The sequence below is a fragment of the Caretta caretta genome, chromosome 17, assembly GCF_965140235.1.
Source record: "Caretta caretta isolate rCarCar2 chromosome 17, rCarCar1.hap1, whole genome shotgun sequence".
In the NCBI taxonomy this organism is placed as follows: Eukaryota; Metazoa; Chordata; order Testudines; family Cheloniidae; genus Caretta; species Caretta caretta.
The window spans coordinates 19,401,705-19,419,197 of record NC_134222.1 but is presented as its reverse complement, the minus strand read 5'-3'; the positions used below and the strand labels follow the sequence as shown (position 1 = coordinate 19,419,197).

Below are 17,493 nucleotides of genomic sequence, written 5' to 3'. Positions count from 1 at the left end.
CAGCATCTCCCGCGTGAGCAAACGCCAGTGGGGTGAGCGCAGGGGGGGGGAGGGGCTGCCCCGGGCAGAGCCCGCCGTGGCCTCGGCTCCTGCTGGCGGCTCCGGCCCGGGGCGGGGGCGGGGGCCCCTTGGCGGCGTTGCCATCAGTCGCGACGTGCCGTGGCTGCGTCACGCAGGGCCCGCCCGGAGCGGGTGCGCGTCCCGCGAGGCGCGCGGCTGCCCCCGGCGACGGCGCTGGTGACGCTGGTGGGGGCGGTGCCCCGGCCGTTGGTGTTGCCATGGGTGACGCTGGTGGGCGTTGCCACGGCGTCACAGCGGGGGGGGGGTGCTGACGATAGTGTTTCTGTGGCTGAGGGCGGGGCCCCGGGGCCAGGCCGAGCGGCCATTTCTCCTCGCGGGCGGCCCGGGGCGCGGGCGCCGCCGCCGCGTAGTGCCCCGGAAGCGGAAGTAGCGGGGCCCTGGGCGCTCCCGGAAGCGGAAGCTGAGCTCGGCGCTGCTGGAAGCTGAGCTCGTTACCGCCGCAGGATGAACGCCCCGCCGGCCTTCGAGTCCTTCCTGCTCTTCGAGGGGGAGAAGAAGTGAGTGCGGGGGACGGGGCCCAGCCGCTGTGAGGGCCCGAGTTCGATCCCCCCGAGCCGGGCAGCGTCAGACACCCCTCCCCCGTCCGCTTCCAACCCCCCGAGCCCGGCAGCGCCAGACACACCCTCCCGGGGCCCCCTTCGACCCCCCCTCCCGGCCCCCTTCCAACCCCCCGAGCCGGGCAGCGCCAGACGCCCCCCCCTTGCCCCTTCCAACCCCCCCCCCGCCCCCTTCCAACCCCCCGAGCCGGGCAGCGCCAGACACACACCCCGCCCCCTTCCGCACCCCCCCCCGAGCCCGGCAGCGCCAGACACCCCCCCCGGGGCCCCCTTCGACCCCCCTTCCCGGCCCCCTTCCGCCCCCCCCCCCAGCCGGGCAGCGCCAGACACACCCCCCGCCCCCTTCCAACCCCCCGAGCCGGGCAGCGCCAGACACACACCCCCCGGGGTCCCCTTCGACCCCCCCTCCCGGCCCCCTTCCAACCACCCGAGCCGGGCAGCGCCAGACGCCCCCCCGCTTGCCCCTTCCAACCCCACCACACCCCCTTCCAACCCCCCGAGCCCGGCAGCGCCAGACACACCCCCCGCCCCCTTCCAACCCCCCGAGCCCGGCAGCGCCAGACACACACCCCCGGGGCCCCCTTCAACCCCCCCTCCCGGCCCCCTTCCAACCCCCCGAGCCGGGCAGCGCCAGACACACACCCCGCCCCCTTCCGCCCCCCCCCCGAGCCGGGCAGCGCCAAACGCCCCCCCCTTGCCTCTTCCAACCCCACCACGCCCCCTTCCGCCCCTACGAGCCGGGCAGCGTCAGACGCCCCCCCCCCGGGGCCCCCTTCCAACCCCCCGAGCTGGGCAGCGCCAGACACCGGTCCCCCGGGGCCCCCTTCCAACCCCTAGAGCCGGGAAGCCCCAGCCACCCGCCCCCCCAGGGCCCCCTTCCGCCTCTCCCCGCCCCCCCCACCCAGCTGGCCAGCGCCAGCCCCCGGGGCCCCCTTCCAACCCCTAGAGCCGGGGCAGCGCCAGACGCCGGCCCCCCTTCCAGCCCCCCGAGCGGGCCCGGCCCGCCCTTGGCGCGGGGGCTGCTTTGCGGGGACCCCGGCCGCTGCCAGGCTCTGCCGGCGGGGGGGGGCGACTCCTGCCCCTCTGCTCAGCCGCGCTCTGTGGCGTGGCCGCCCCGCGGCCCGTCCGCTGCCCCCTCCAGAGTCCGGCCTCCCTGTGCGGGGGCGGGGGGAGCCGAAAACCACCTCGAGCCAGTTGTGCCAAGGGAGCTGCTGGCCCCATCAAGCGGGGCTGGGGCAGTGCTGGGGAATTAGCCCCTTTCATAAAACGGAGCGCCCAGCTGGGTCCAAGATCCTACTGGCCCCTTACCGATGGTTTGCTGGCCAGCCGGGGGGATGCCTTGTGGGATCACACAGGGGTCTGGGGCAAATCAACATTTTCATTAACGACTTGAACAATGCAGTGAAGAATAGGTTGATAAAGTGGGGATGACACCAAGCTGGGAGCACTTTGGAGGACAGGATTAGAACTAAAAATGACCTTGAGAAATTAGAGGACTGATCTGAACTCAACAAGATCAAAGAACTGCATTTAGGAAGGAAAAATCAAATGCATTAATACAAAATGGGGAATAATGTCTAGTACTGCAGAAATGGATATCGGTGAGCTGTAGCTCATGAAAGCTTATGTTCAAATAAATTTGTTAGTCTCTAAAGTGCCACAAGTCCTCCTTTTCTTTTTGGGATTATAGTGGATCACAAATTGAATATGAATCAGCAGTGTGACGCTATTGCACAGAAGAAAATATCATTCTAGGGTGTTTTTACAAGAGTGTTGTAAGACACAGGAGGTAATCTGCCCACTCTACTTGCTACTGGTGAGGCCTCGGCTGGAGTGTTATGTCTACTTTTGGGTACTACACTTTCAGAAAGATGTGAACCAACTAGAAAGAATGCTCAGCAGAGCAACAGAAATAATAAGAGGGTTAGGAAATGTGACCGATGAGAGAAGGTTGAAAGAATTGGGCATATTTAGTCCGGAAAAGAGAAGGGTGGGAAAGACCTGACCAGTCTTCAAATATGTAAAAGGTGTGTTAGGACCAGAGAACAACTGATCTCCAATGCCTACTAAAGGCTGGGGTGTGTGTGTGTGTGTGTGTGAGTAATTGCAACAAAGGAGGTTTAGCTTAGATAGTAAGAAAAACTTTCCAACCCTAAGACTAGTTCTGCACTGGAACATGTTACCTAGGGAAGTTGTGGAATACCCATCATGGAAGGTTTTTAAGAACGTTTAGCAAATACTTGTCAGGGTTGGTCTAGGATTACCTAATCCTCCCTCAGCGCAGGGGCTGAACTAGACCAGGGATTGGACTAGACCAGGGATTGCAGACCCCCTGAAACCGCTTGTGGACTCCTGCTTCAGACTGCTGGACTAGATGAGCTCTAGAGGTTCCTTCTATCCCTACATTTCTATTATTGTAAAATCTCAACAATTGGCAGAGGGACTTTTAATTAGGTGGCAGACCATATATATATTTCCAGTTTAGAGATGTTTCATTGGGTGTACACAGTCCTAGGACATGCAGTCAAAAACAAGTATGTCCCAATCAAGTCCTTTCATTTCAGACACCTGCTCTGTTCTGCCTTAACGTTTCGTACATATGGCTATGTTTTCGCAGCTGCAAAATGACAATCCGTGAGACACAGTGTCTGAGTCGTGCATTTGTTGCATGTTGCACCTTTTACCTAGTCTCTGAGTTGCATAATGAGTCAAAGTTATGGGTTAAGTGAGAAACTTTCAGAAATACAAATGGATTAAAGATGGGGGGGGAAATTGACAAGCTAAATCTTCTAAAAAAAAAAAAAAGATCTGAATTATTAAAGGCAGCGTCTCCTCAATAGACAATTTGGCAAACAGCTCTAAAGTATAGAACGTTTTTGCATTTACAGTATTCATTGTGAAGTGACATTTAGAAGCTATAATTTAAAAAATGGTGCAGTTTTGGGGTTGACGAATTATTCTGTAATTCACCCACAGAGCTTTTCAAATTATCTGCTAAATTACCTTTTTATTAGTGCACTGTGCAGAGTAACTTTGGGTACATTAAAAAAATTCTCCCTTGCCAATAACCATATACAGCTACAGCTGTGTGGGATGCAATTGCTATAACAGTAATTCTTAAAGAAGTAAACCGGGCTCTGAAATTCATTTGTTTTCTTCTGTCTCTGTTGTGCTGCATTTGCAATGCTGTAGGGATGACATGAATTATGTAAGGATCATTATGATCCTATATTGACTTCATAACTTTGTCCAAAACAGGTACAAAAGGCTCAATCTGGTGGGACTCTCAAGATAACTGTGTTTGACTGAAAGCACAGACTGGTTTGGTTTGATGTTCGATAACATCACTTGCTTTAACACTAGTATTTTTCTTTTACTCAGAATCACAATTAATAAGGATACAAAAGTACCAAACGCCTGTTTGTTTACAATCAACAAGGAAGACCACACGCTTGGAAATATCATCAAGTCGTAAGTAAAACCAATTCCTGTTGCACAGGGTTAGAAGTAAAGTTCTAATGGGGATGCAGTAGCTTAGGTTTAGCTGGGAAGATTGCCAAGGTGACTCTAACCATAAACACTGGATAACTAGCAACCAGTCAGTTTCAATAGCATGTTTGGGTGATGTCTGCAGGCCTAGTTGTGGTAGTTAGGAATGTGAAATTATGTTCATTGACACCCACTTCTCATTGTGGCCCTTTTTACCACCACGTGTAAAACGTTGAGCTAGGGGTTCAGTTCCTCTGCTTGTGTGCACATGCTGGTGCGAGCTCCTGGCGTGAGCAGGAACAGCAGCATGGCTGCAGCGGACCCCCTCACCCCCCGTTTTCAGGCAGGTTTGTACTTCTGCCGCTATGAGGGCTAGCAAGACTGTGTGTACATGAGCATGTGAATCATACCTCTAGCATGGGGGTGGGCAAACTGACGGCCACATCTGGCCCACGGGATCATCCTGCCCAGCCCTTGAGCTCCCGGCCCCTCCCCTGCTGTTCCCCCTCCACTGCAGTTGTGCTCCTGCATGGCTTGCGCCCGCCCACCTCCCAGGCTTTCCAATAAGCCTGTCCTGCTGCTCGGAGTGGCATGGTAAGGGGGCAGGGAGCAGTTGGATGGGGGGTGGTTAGGATGTGTCAGGGGGCAGGAAGTGGGTGGGGGCCAGGCTATTTGGGGGGCACAGCCTTCCCTACCCAGCCCTCCATATGGTTTTGCAACTCTGATGTGGCCCTCGGGCCAAAAAGTTTGCCCACCCCTGCTCTAGGGCATAGCGTGAGCAGATACCCAAAAGTTAGAGGCTAAGGTTGGTTCTTTGTAATGTGGTAAGATGTCTCCCCCCAGGTGAAACTGGCAGTGACCTTGGGGGGGCGTTTCTTCGTCCTTTTTTTTTCTTTCCCTCCTCCTTTTCAGTATGTGGGTGCGGGTTGCTTGCCTAAATTATCTGGTTATATCTCACTTGATCATTTCCCTGCTGTTACTGAGCCTGATGCATCTTGGTCTCTGCCTGTGGCACATAATAGTCTAGTCTTCTGTGGGCTGTAATACATTGGTCTAACTTTGGTTGCTGGGTGGTGGTATTGGCCTGTGATATACAGGAGGTCAGAGTAGATGATCTGGGGAGCCCCTCGGGCCTTAAAATATGATTCTCAATCTGGGTGGCAAAGGTGCAAATGCCTGTTTTTCTTCAAATTACAAATTAGCATTGTAGCAGAACACAGTGATTCTAGTGAAGCAAGAAACTCTTAATTTAACAGTGTAGGAAATTCAAGAATCTCCAGGGCTGAACCAGGTTGACTTCACACAGTTGGACATGGCAGGGGCTAATCCATTCGTAGCTGGTGATGCAGTAGGTCTTTTGCTTAAGTCCCTTCTGTAATTTATGAACTCAGAACAGCAGCATGTGGCCTCCAGTGGTAGGAGTAAATAGTGCTGCCTTTAAACTTGGGCTCTCTGCATCAGATTATTGAAGTATGCTTTTGATAGCTCTTCTGCATGGACTTTGCTGAAAGTGATTCTAAGTTATACCCTGGTGCTTTGTTCACATGACCACCACTGCTCGGTGCTTGTCAAGCATTTCCCATTATCCCTGCTGTTCCAGTCCTGGACCTCTAAGGTAGGAACGGTCAATGCTGCCAAAATGTGCAGTGGCTTTATGAAATGCGTGTACTGCATCTTATTAGGATAAGATAAATCTTGCTCTCAAGCTGAGATGGGCATAGACATAACATTTCCTCTAGCCCTCTGGAAAAATTCTCCAAGGATTGAATTAGTCTGTTAGAAAGATGTGATCTATGGCAGACCCAACTTCATGCTTTGGGATCTTACAGAAATTTTGCAGGTAACTGTTTAAGTCATCCGTCTTGTATCCTCTAAATGCTTTCCCCCTTCCCATTTCAGGCAATTACTGAAAGACCCTCAGGTGTTGTTTGCAGGATACAAGGTCCCACATCCTCTGGAACATAAAATCATCATTCGAGTTCAGACCACTCCTGATTACAGTCCCCAGGAAGCTTTCACCAATGCTATCACGGACCTGATCAGTGAACTCTCCCTTCTGGAGGAGAGATTCAGGGTAAAGTATCACTAATGTGGGGAAAAGTTACTGAAACTGTGACCTGGTTTACAAATGGCAGTTAACCTTACAGCTGTTGCTTTCGTATGAAAAATGTAACTTATGATCAGCCCAATTCAGCTCTGAATACCCATGTGTAAATTCCATTAAGCTGGAGCAGAATTTGGCTGTTTTACCACAGGACGACACTTGAGATTTTGTTCATTTTCTCACACACCTTGTCTCTCTAGGTGTCTAGCATTTGCTTTCTCTCCCTTTTCACAAGCATTTAAGTGTGAAAGCCTGTTGTCTGGAACAGCTTACTTGAAAAATTCTGCCTTTGAAATCTTTCCCATGCCAAGAACTCTTTCACTTATGTGCCCTTCTGTAATTACTCCATTCCTTGCTGTACAGTGTCTATTTAACCTCTAAAATTGTTTGAGATACCATTGGTCTGAAAAACATTTCAGACTAAAGCTATATTGAGTCCTAGCCGTGACTTGTTTTAACATAACTGCTTTATTCTTTGAGATCTCAAAGATTAGTTGCTGTGGTTGACACACAGGAAACCCTTTGAAACTTACCCTCTTTTCATGTAAATGCCTTCCAGTAATGAATAGAAGGTAAGGGACCTGTATAAATATGCATTCTCCGTCGGAACATGACTTGGGTTAAAATAAATCTAATTCAATATTTTTTAATCTCAGTTTTGCTCAAATTATTGGTCTTCAAACCCCATTTAGAGAGGAAATAAATGAGATCACTTTCTGGTTCAGAATTCCTTTAGTGATCTATTTCTTGTGTTTTACAGGTTGCTATCAAAGATAAACAAGAAGGAATTGAATAGAAACAGGAAGCTTCAAGTGGACTATTTTTTTTTACCTGGAGTGTGTTATAAATAAGTTTTGTTTTCATTATAGTGGATGTGACTCCACTTCATTGAACAAGTTCTTTAAAATAATCCTTAAACTTTTTCAGTAAGAATTCATGTCTCTAATAACAGTGGCCCTAAATTCACTTATTTTTAATTAGTTTGCCCAGAGAAAGCAGTATTTTGATTTCTGTACAGGATAAATTATTTGCAGGTAGGATGGTAATTGTATCAGTTGAGCTATTAAAGTTTTTTCAAAGCTGTGTGTGAGACATCCACAATCTATCATTTACTGTCACACAGAGGTAAGACCCTATGAAACTTAACAGCTGGGTAGTTCTCCACTTTATTTTGTAGTGTGGAGCATGTTAAAGTGACTGCTTTTTCACCATGCAGTATTGGGCTTAGTAGCTGTACTTCCAGAACAAGATTAACTGGTGGCTAATATATTCTTGTACCACTGCTGACCCTCCTACATCTGTAGCAGCATTCCCTCCCATCCCCAGAAGTCATCTCTTCACTACCAAGTTAACAGGTATTACATTTTATTAAGTATCATTTCTATAAAACAAATACACAAAATTGTGAAAACTCACAGTAAAAGAAAGTGGGTATTGTCAATGACAGGATGTGGGCCAAGTCCCTTTGCGTTCTCTCTTGCATGATAAGGGCTGGTTTAGAAAACTTCATGGTTACTCTTGGAAACAATCACTAATACTGCACTATTTCAAAACATCACAGGAATGAAGTTTTCCATAAAGAACAAGCTATGTTTTCTTCCATACAGCTGCTATATTTACACCAGTTAAAGCAATAAGGTAAGTAAAAGTAGGGTCTGTCACCACATTGTTTATTAAGACTTCAGTCAGCAGCTCCCCATTTGCTCGAAGCTCTGGCCACTCAAGAATCTAGCAAGAGAACAGATTTAGCTCAGAAAAGCTTATACAAAGTAAGTCTTGGTTGGGGTTTACCTCTGTTTAGAAAGGAAAGGTAATGTACAGTCTGTGCAAAGCCCAAGTCTTCACTGGGGGAGGGTATATAATCTTACCACAACTGGTTAGGGTTGTGGAGTAGTTATTGGCTAACAGCATGCAACATCAGTAGCCTAGAAGAGTCACCTACAAAAACTACATGCTGACAATTAGGGCCTCAGTCATTGGGAGTATACAACTCCGATCTAGGACAGTAAATCCTTCATACAGTATTATTAGGCAATTGGAGATGTTTATCCACGCAGATTTTCAAGAAAAAATTAGATGGTTGCCTCTCAAGTTAGCTAAAATCTCTCTTCTTCCAACAATGTGTACCAAAACCTGAGTTAAGACAGTAAGTAATGCAGAGAGAGCCCTGTTAGAGGGGGGAGAGATCATCTAGTTTTCAGAGCTGGTGGTGAAAAAATTAACTATTTGCACTGAAAGGCTTCTCACCTGCTATCCAACTGCACCAAGAGCTTGGAAAAAGCAGATTTACCACACATTTTGGTTCCCTGCTAACTCTTAACAGCCCCTTTTAGAATCAAATTGAATTTTAAAAGAGCCATCTGAGATATTTAAGGTGCTGTTTAGCATATGGAAGTAACAACTTTAAGTAATTTGTCTTATGCCTCCTGTTTGCACAGCCTCACTGATGGGGAATATAGTTCAATATAAAAGGCCAAGGCCTACCTGCGTGGGAGCTATTCTGTTCTCTGAGCGTTTTCCCTTGGAGGCCCTCCAGGCTGAAGAGTGCTTGCTGAGATTGTACATCCACACACTTCCCTTTTCATCGCCACAGAACACATACTCTGCTGCTGCAAGAGCAAAGGAACCAGTGCAGGGTTGAGATTTCTGATGGCCAAGACCAAAAACTTCTCACCCCTCTGCTGGTGGCACAGAGCCCAGTATAATGTCACCTTCCAGATGAAATGTATCCCATTCTTAATTGCTGCAGAGTGTTAAGTAAACCAGCCTTACAAAATTCAACTCTAATCATTTGTTGTATCATACTAAGGAGGTGCTGAGTGGACTTTGGGCTCAAGCTTGTGTGTTTTTATGTCTATTTTGGCTGAAATAAAGTCGTTAACATTAGTCTTGCATTGCTAGTGTCCTCAGTTGGGTGCCTCCAGCAGACAGCTCTTTCTCCTTTCAAAGTGCTGCACTAGGAGGGGAAAGTATGTGGATTATTTTAAGATTCAGGTTCCTCCCAGAAATTTGTCACTATGAAGAGTGCTGGGGGGAATTTCTACCACCAGTTTGAAATGCAGCACAAATTCTAATATGCTGTCCACCTGTGAGCACCCCTCTGAGGTAGATATTAACATTTTACAGAGGCAGCAAGGTCGGATATAAAATCCTTACCCTGCCCAAGGAATCAGGTAAGTAAAGCAGAAATGGCAAGATCTATTAAAAGAACAACTTGTACCTTTCACGTCCTTCCCCAATAGTAGCTTCTTGAGTCCAGTCCAGCCTTCTGCATTGTTAGCTATAAAAGTGGGCTTACCTGGACAGGTGCTGAGAGTAAGGTAGGGCAGGTCTGTTGTTGACCACTCCAGTTCCGCTAGAATAAGTGCAGGTCGTGTTCTCTGACAGGATTTCCCCTGTGCCTCAAATGACTGGCTCCAGCTCCATAAGTATATAGACCCTGTCTTAGAACTCTTAGAAACTGGAGGAGAGAGAGAAAACAAACAGCGTATTAGGAATGAATGTCCTAAAATATTCAGACACATTTTAAATACTGCCTTTCTGACAGTAACATGCTCACCATTAGTGGTGATAGCTGAGGGACCTTTCTAGCCACACTTGCCTTAAGCAGATTGATAGTGTGAGGCTAAAGGAAGAATTAAACTTGATTTCCCACCCAGAGTAGTTTAAAGCAGCACCCAAGGACTCTGGAGCTAGTGGGGCCTGGGATGCTGCTGGCTACTAAAAAGGATTGTCTACACTGAGAAGTTAGTGCACAGCAAGGTAGGGTGTGAATTTACTGCTCTAACTCCCTGTATGGACAATCTTACTGTGCACTAAAAGTGCCCCAGGCCGCGTAGCTTTAAAATGCACAGTTACTTAGTGTGAGCGTCCACACAGGGAGTTTAGTGTGTGGTAAGTTCACACCCCAGCTTACTGTGCGGACAGGTCCATAGAGCCAAACCCTGCCACATTTCAGGGTGGGAGTTAGGGTCCCTGAACCAAGAAAGCATTTTCTCCAGTTCCATTCAACACGCAAAGCAAGTACAAGCCATCTGCCTGGAATGACTAGAGGGGGAAAAGCTCCTCCTTATATTAGGAATATAACATTTCACAGTATGTAGTTCCAGCCCAAACATCATAAAACCTGCTAAAATGTTCACAGCCACAGCTGTGGTACACAATTAAAGTTGTTTCAGTCTTCCTGAGACCAGGTGAGCATGACTTACTTCCTACACCCCACGTAACTGTTTATGGCAATCTGCCTCCAACTAAGAGGCAACTATCCGAGTTCATACCTACCCACAACATCCTTGTTCAAAAAGGCCAATCCATCCACTCTGTGGGAAGCTGTCTCTTCTCCCTCATCATTAGGAAACTGGAACGCCACTTCAAAAGGCCTGATGAAAAATTGGAAGTTAAACAGGGGTCAGCTACCGAATGAACAATCATCATCTCCAAGTGACCTGTTAAACTAGTCAGTGATGGAAATATAGTCTGTCACCAAGCCCTTCTCAGTGCCTAGGCAGGATCATTCCCTAATGCTAGCTAGTTTTAGATGTGCCAAGAAACAGGCTTCCTGTTATGCTGTGATAATCAGGTGCTGACACTCCAGGGAGAACAGAAGGTTTTAAACGCCCAACAATGAGCAGCTGAAGCGACTGATTGATAGTACAATAATACAGTATGCAAAGTGTCTTGAGTGAGGTCTTTTATGAAAGCCCGTAATGTGCAGAACTTGATGGTTTTTACGAGAGACGTATACATACCTGCACTACAATGTCAGCTACATCTCCCAGCAGGGAGGGGCACCTCCCAAGCCAGGTATTTTCAAGAAACTGGCTCCAAGTAATGACCCACTGTCCAGTCAGGAAGAGACAACGGGTGAAGCATTCGAGTTAATGGAAAGCCATCCAGCCAACCCAGCTGTCAAGTTTACATGCTGAGTAAACATGAGTCATCCTGGACTAAGAGGGGGGGAAAAAGGGGAGGGGAGTCTTTTAAAAGTAAACTTGTGTCTGAGGGTATTTTTTAAATCTGGAAACTGAGGGACAGCCTTGAGGCAGGAAGCTGTCTGTGAAACCTGGATCCCCCTAGAGCTACGGGGTACTGGGGGAACCTGTTCAAAGGCAAAACATAAATTGTTTTAGGAAAGGGACATTATTTAATGTGGAAGTGGAAAGCCTGAGGTTAAGTCTTTGTTATTTGGCTCTGTTTGCTTTCCCTTAACTATTTCATCTCTGAATCTGTGGTTTTTCTAGTAAATGAACTTTTTGTCTATTTTTATCCCAAACAGGTCTCTGTTGTGCTAGGAATGTGGGTGCCAAAGTGAATTGATAACGGGGCTGGTTTCATGCCTTTGGAGTGACAAACCAGAGGGGAGCACTTCGAGTGTCTGCTAGTTAGGGAGGGCAGATCTGGGAAGACTCAGGGCTGTTGGTGTCACCCTCTGAAGAGTAACTAGCCTGGTGAGAGCCAGGTGAAACCTTGTGCTTTGGGGCTTCAGGGATCTGAGCATCATACATGCTAAATAACTGCTCTCTATACCCCTTGCTGGGGTCCACCATCTTGTAAGAGCTGGGGAATTATATCCACAGATTAATAGGTTTTCCTCATCTCAGCCTTCTATAATCAAAATCCCAAAGCCCTCAGAACACTTATGGTTGTGGAAAGTGAATTTGTGTCCCAGGCCCATGGTTCTTACCTGCTCTTCTGTGGCTTGTCCAGTCTAATATCCCAAGCAAAGCAACCTTCTTCACAACCAGCCAGGAGGAACTGATCTGGGCAGGATGGGACCAGGGCAATCCGTAATGGAATAGAGGCAACTTCCAGCACCATTAGTTGGCTGGCAAATAAAACAGACATTTAGTCCAACTTCCTGTAACAGTTGCTTCTCGGGAGAATTTAACTGAGTGCAGCTTGTTTCTGAACACTTACCTTGCTTTGAAGTTGTAGTCACAGTCCGGAACCCCAATATCCCAGAGGCCAATTCTTTTGTCATAGGATGCAGCTGTGGGGAACAAAAAATGGTACCAGGTAGTTACAGACCATTACTTGCCATCTTTTCTTTTTGCTCCACTTAAAAATTCCCCCTGGATCACATGCCATGACATTGCACGGCTGTGTCATGTGTGAGGCCATTAACACAGTATCAGCCATATGGGCTTTGGTCCAGCTAACAAAGCAGTCAAGCCATTAAAAACATATGGTTTGGAATATTTTTTTAAATTTGGGAAAGGAAAACCCTCTCGTGTGTGAATTTACTGCTGGTGAAGAGTGCTAGCTCTGGGGCCCTTCATCCACAGCGCAAGCTTCCCCCATACCAAATCTGTCTTCTCAAGGGAGCACGTCGAAGGGTGAAAGGGAAGTTTGTTTTCCAGGCCTCTGAGAAGGCCAATAAGAGCATCAATTAGTGCCAGTTCCAGGCAGTGTTGTTTTGGTTACTTGTCCCAATGGATTGTGACCCACCAGTTCATTCCACATAGGTTATTAATCGTTATAGAACCTCCCACTGTGGACGCTAGGCACCAAGTACAAAAGATTTTAAAATCTTCTTTGGCACTGAGAGCTACGTGGTACATTTCCAATAGATTATTCAGAAAATAACTCAGACCCCAGCCAAATGACTGCCCTCAAACTGCCACTACCTGGCCACCAGACAGTCCTTTAGGGAACTACTGTTAACCCCTGCAAAAAACCCCCCACAACTCTACAAACTAAAATGGCCCTTCCTCCATTCCATGTCCCTATGGTCCAACTCAGAACAATTCTCCAGGTGAAAGTCCCCCTCAGGTACCCTATCTGATTATCATTCTCAGCTATCTACTGAGCTGGCTAGGCTCTTGTTTTTAAATTCTTGAGCGTACTTTTGAGACATGTCCATTAGTTTTGGATGCTTCCAGAAGTTGGGCACCCAGAACTGGAGGATTCCAATGTTAGCGGATGCTTCTGAAAGTTTAGGCCTTCATGATTCACGTGGCACTGACAGAAGGTATGGAATGCGAAAAAAAGAAGGGTTGATTTAGGTGGTGATTGATCCTGCTTTGAGTAGGGGGTGGGACTAGATGACCTCCCGAGGTCCCTTCCAACCCTGATATTCTAGGATTCATTACTGGACAAACAATACAACGGTAACTTGTAACCCAATGGTTATTACTGGCTGCTCACTGAGCACCACTCTCTCTACCCAGGCAAAACTCTCCTCGATGTCAGGATCTGACCCTGAATAAAGTCATTTGTAAGAGTGAGTAAAATCAGAGGTCGCTAAATTTATTTAACAAGTAAAGGCACAAACGTCATTGATCTGAAGAAATCAAGCAGCCCAGGGTAAGCGCACTCATTTGACATGGGGACTGAGTCACAACTTCTGACCCACAAGATGCACAAGACCCCCTGGTCTGACTCTCCTTACTCCTTGGCATGGAAATGGTTGGGGTTTTATGTGGTCTCTGTGTGATGGCCGGCCTCACGGGCAAGACACTGTGGACCTCTAGAGCCAAAAGCCAGAGCTGCTACCACTGGAGCGAAAGTCTCAAGGCTCTATAGCTGAAGGCTGTAACAACTCATGTCAAGGTTCCTTCCCCACGCTGAACTCTAGAGTACAGATGTGGAGACCTGCATGAAAGACCCCCTAAGCTTATTCTTACCAGCTTAAAAAATTCCCCAAGGTACAAACTTTGCCTTGTCCTTGAACCCTATGCTGCCACCACCAAGCGTGTTAAACAAAGAACAGGCAAAGAGCCCACTTGGAGACGTTTTCCCCCAAAATATCCCCCCAAACCCTACACCCCCTTTCCTGGGGAAGGCTTGATAAAAATCCTCACCAATTTGTACAGGTGAACACAGACCCAAACCCTTGGATCTTAAGAACAATGAAAAATCTATCAGCTTCTTTAATTCAGAAGAATTAAAGAAAAGGTAAAAGAATCACCTCTGTAAAATCAGGATGGTAAATACCTTACAGGGTAATCAGATTCAAAACATAGAGAATCCCTCTAGGCAAAACCTTAAGTTACAAAAAGACACAAAAACAGGAATATACATTCCATCCAGCACAGCTTATTTACCAGCCATTAAACAAAAGGAAATCTAACGTATTTCTAGCTAGATTACTTACTAACTAACAGAACTTCTGAGACTGCATTCCTGATCTGTTCCTGGCAAAAGCATCACATAGACAGACAGACCCTTTGCTGCCGCCGCCGCCCCCCCCGGCTCCCGATTTGAAAGTTTCTTGTCTCCTCATTGGTCATTTTGGTCAGGTGCCAGCGAGGTTATCTTAGCTTCTTAACCCTTTACAGGTGAAAGGGTTTTGCCTCTGGCCAGAAGGGATTTTATAGCACTGTATCCGGAAAGGTGGTTACCCTTCCCTTTATTTTTATGACAACTCATATCCTCTGTGGCTAGACACTGAGGGGAAACTTGTACCACACACCTCAGTGAGGTACATGTGCTCCATGTGCGTTTCAACACTCCTCCACATCAATTCCTACCTACCAATACCTGCTCCAACACTAATGACCACAAAATGCTTCTTTATTTGGAAGCAAGGCCTTTTCCCCGCTACTAGAGAAATCCAGAACTGGAGACTTACTAAAGAGGTGTGTCTCACAGGTTGGGCTGAAGCAGGCTGTAGCAATGGGCTTTTTGTGAGCCTTTATCTCTCCGTAGCAGAAATCAGCCGATACATGAATCAGCTTTACAATTCCTCTTCTTCCGGCTGCGGCCAGGATATTATGTTTTTTTTTCCGACCGTCATTAGTTACCATGGTCAGAGTTGTCCATGCAACGGTGAAGAACTCCTAGGACAGAGAGAGGTGAGAATTTGTGAAACTAACACAGGAAGATGGCTGTGAGGTCACAGATTAGATAGCAATCTAGGGAACTAGTGAGAAGCCGCATTTTGAAATGACATAAATATTCAATCAGGGGCCATACATGTCAGACCAAACTTAAAGGGAAGAAACAAACTGCAAAAGCAGGGCATGGATCCTTCTACGCTGTGAAGCAGATTCAGCAGCCTACAAGTGGAGTCGCTAAGTTTTAGCCCGTATTATTATTTTCCGGATCCTCAAATGACATTTTCCATCTGTACCCATCATTTTAAAACCTGTCACAACATAAGAACCCAAACCAAAGGTCCATCCAGTCCAGTATCCTGTCTGCCGACAGTGGCCAATGCCAGATGCTCCAGAGGGAGTGAACCTAACAAGTGATGATCTAGAGATCTCTCTCCTGTCCACCCTTCTAACAGGCTGTTTTAACACTGTACTCACGCTCCTACCTCCGCAGGCACTTTATACTTTTTCAGCACTATTCCAGTCTCGCAGTCGATAAGACAAACAGATTCCCCTCCACAGGTGGCCATAGTTCTGGAGGTGCTCACTACAGGGTCTGAAAGATGAAAAGAACTGGTAAGAAATGCCGGGGCTTGTAGTTAGATCTCTGCTGATTATACTAATCATAATCACCTCTCTGTTACCCCAGGCTCCCACTGTCTGTGCGGTACTGGAACTATCCTGTGGCCTGGCATCTCTAGGGAGGTTAACTTGACGCAAAATTCACACACACAAACTAGAAAAGAATCCTCATTTATTTTATAGTCAAAAATATAAGTAGGTAGCAGTGGAAACTACTGCTTGAAAGTGGAGGGGTCTAACACATGAGTCAGTTGGGCATCATACCCACCAGACCCTTCGCCAAAGGGTTTGTGGAGCCATTCTGTGAAGCTGGCCAACTGCAAAGTGCTCTCCAGGTGCCTTCGAACAAACTCACCTTTCCTCGTCCCAGAATCCAATGGCGGCTCGAAGGCACAGGACCAGAGCTGCGTTTTAAAATCCTCCCGGCTGTTGCCTTTACTGTGACACTGAAGAAAGTGCAATGGCTCCAAACTGATAACTTCCTGCAATAAACCTTGCAGTTAGAAAACATGAGCGGGTAACAGGAATAGAAGATCAGAAGCCTTCTACTCCAAGGGCTTGTTTAAACAGGACACCAGTGACTAGATCAAGAGGCAGATGGATCTTAGGTGTTTACATAGCCCTAGTAACTGCAGCTAGGAGTTGAAATACAGTGTAAAAAAAAGGGCAGAATACTTTCTATAAAAGGGATCGGCTCTTTCATACATAGGTCTCAGCTGCTTGTACTGGTGTGTTATACACCTAGTCAGCATCTCAACCTTTGGGAGGTCTGCACCAGATTCTGAAGAGGATCAGACTAGAGGCTGCATTCTATCCCCCTCCTGTGGGGTGTCCCATGGCCTCCGACCCAGTGCTAACCCTCTTTCTCACCGGGCTTCTCTACTTTCCAAATCCTTAACAGTGTCTGGACATGAAGTGTTCCAGGCAGCAAGGCATTCCCTTAGGTAGCCTGGCTATAGTCTATTAGGGTTTTGAAGACAAGGGCTCCGATGTTGCACTATATCCAAGTTGGGCGGAAAGGTGACTTTATGCCACAATTATGCTCCCCTGATCCTGGGACTGGCTGAGAAATGGGCCAGTTCCTGCTGTATGTTAGAGCAGTTTCAGGGCTGCTTTAATTTATTTCCAGATGTTTATGGCACCAAGGGGTTGCTCTGCTAGGCAGGGATCAGTGGGGCACAGACACAATCCAGCTTTGCCTCCTTCCTCCCAGGGAGGCTTCCTACACCAGGAAGAGGGGTTGCATCAGAACACCCCATAGTGAGAGAGTCCTCCCTTGTTCAGCTAAGCCAGCACAGCTCGCTGCAGCTGCTTGCTGGTGCTTCAGTGCAAGGGGAGACTGAAGTAACACGAAGCAGTGGGCAGTGTCCTCTGTACACGAACTATCCAAAAACCATTTAGCATTCTTCAAGCAAGGCTCTGCCTCACAAAATGCTTTTCGCTCATTTACGTGACAAATCCACCAACTCTACGGTAACTTTAGAAAAAGAAATTCCAACAAGCTGGTGACTTTACACAGCTGGCACTGGGATTTCTTCCCCCTTGCTGCCTTTCCTCCACATGCCTGGGAGCCGAGCACATACACTGATCCCAAATCTGGAATGAATCAGTGTCACAGATTCATAGAGTTTAAGGCCAGAAGGGACCAGCAGATCATCTAGTCTGACCACGGCTATAACACAGACCATTACATTTTACCCCATATTGAGCCCAATAACTTGAGTTAAACCAAAGCAGTTCAACTGATTAAGTGGGATATACCCAAATGATCCCAGCACCATGCTGCAGAGGAAGGTGAAAAAACCAAGCTCCGTGCCCATCTGGCAGGGTAGATAAAAATCAATTATTAAAAAAAAAAAAAAAA

At 47.5% G+C, this 17,493-nt stretch overlaps 2 protein-coding genes across 4 annotated transcripts in view; one reads left to right on the top strand and one right to left on the bottom strand.

Annotated features, from left to right (window-relative positions):
- Nucleotides 1-393: 393 nt before the first annotated feature.
- Nucleotides 394-9,117, top strand: POLR2J (RNA polymerase II subunit J). The gene is made up of 6 exons (XM_048824464.2): nt 394-578; nt 4,020-4,109; nt 6,027-6,201; nt 6,992-7,586; nt 7,793-7,869; nt 8,670-9,117. The coding sequence occupies exons 1-4, from the start codon at nt 526-528 to the stop codon at nt 7,025-7,027; spliced, it is 354 nt and encodes a 117-aa protein (XP_048680421.1). The 5' UTR covers nt 394-525; the 3' UTR covers nt 7,028-7,586; nt 7,793-7,869; nt 8,670-9,117.
- Nucleotides 7,580-17,493, bottom strand: part of LRWD1 (leucine rich repeats and WD repeat domain containing 1) — a 24,463-nt gene continuing 14,549 nt past the window's right edge. For all 3 annotated transcript variants that reach the window (XM_048824458.2, XM_048824457.2, XM_048824456.2), the window contains 9 exons: nt 15,985-16,111; nt 15,494-15,603; nt 14,804-15,011; nt 12,148-12,220; nt 11,915-12,055; nt 10,513-10,610; nt 9,530-9,691; nt 8,716-8,840; nt 7,580-7,959 (listed from right to left, as the gene is read on the bottom strand). In XM_048824458.2, coding sequence (XP_048680415.1) covers nt 7,819-7,959; nt 8,716-8,840; nt 9,530-9,691; nt 10,513-10,610; nt 11,915-12,055; nt 12,148-12,220; nt 14,804-15,011; nt 15,494-15,603; nt 15,985-16,111 — 1,185 coding nt within the window. In that variant the 3' untranslated portion in view covers nt 7,580-7,818. The remainder of the gene's footprint in view (nt 7,960-8,715; nt 8,841-9,529; nt 9,692-10,512; nt 10,611-11,914; nt 12,056-12,147; nt 12,221-14,803; nt 15,012-15,493; nt 15,604-15,984; nt 16,112-17,493) is intronic.

Excerpts from the sequence above, each read along its gene's own strand:
- POLR2J (XM_048824464.2), top strand. The coding sequence starts at position 526 with ATGAACGCCCCGCCGGCCTTCGAGTCCTTCCTGCTCTTCGAGGGGGAG. Across the intron at positions 579-4,019 it reads CTCTTCGAGGGGGAGAAGAA|AATCACAATTAATAAGGATA; the intron begins GTGAGTGCGGGG and ends TCTTTTACTCAG. Across the intron at positions 4,110-6,026 it reads CTTGGAAATATCATCAAGTC|GCAATTACTGAAAGACCCTC; the intron begins GTAAGTAAAACC and ends TTCCCATTTCAG.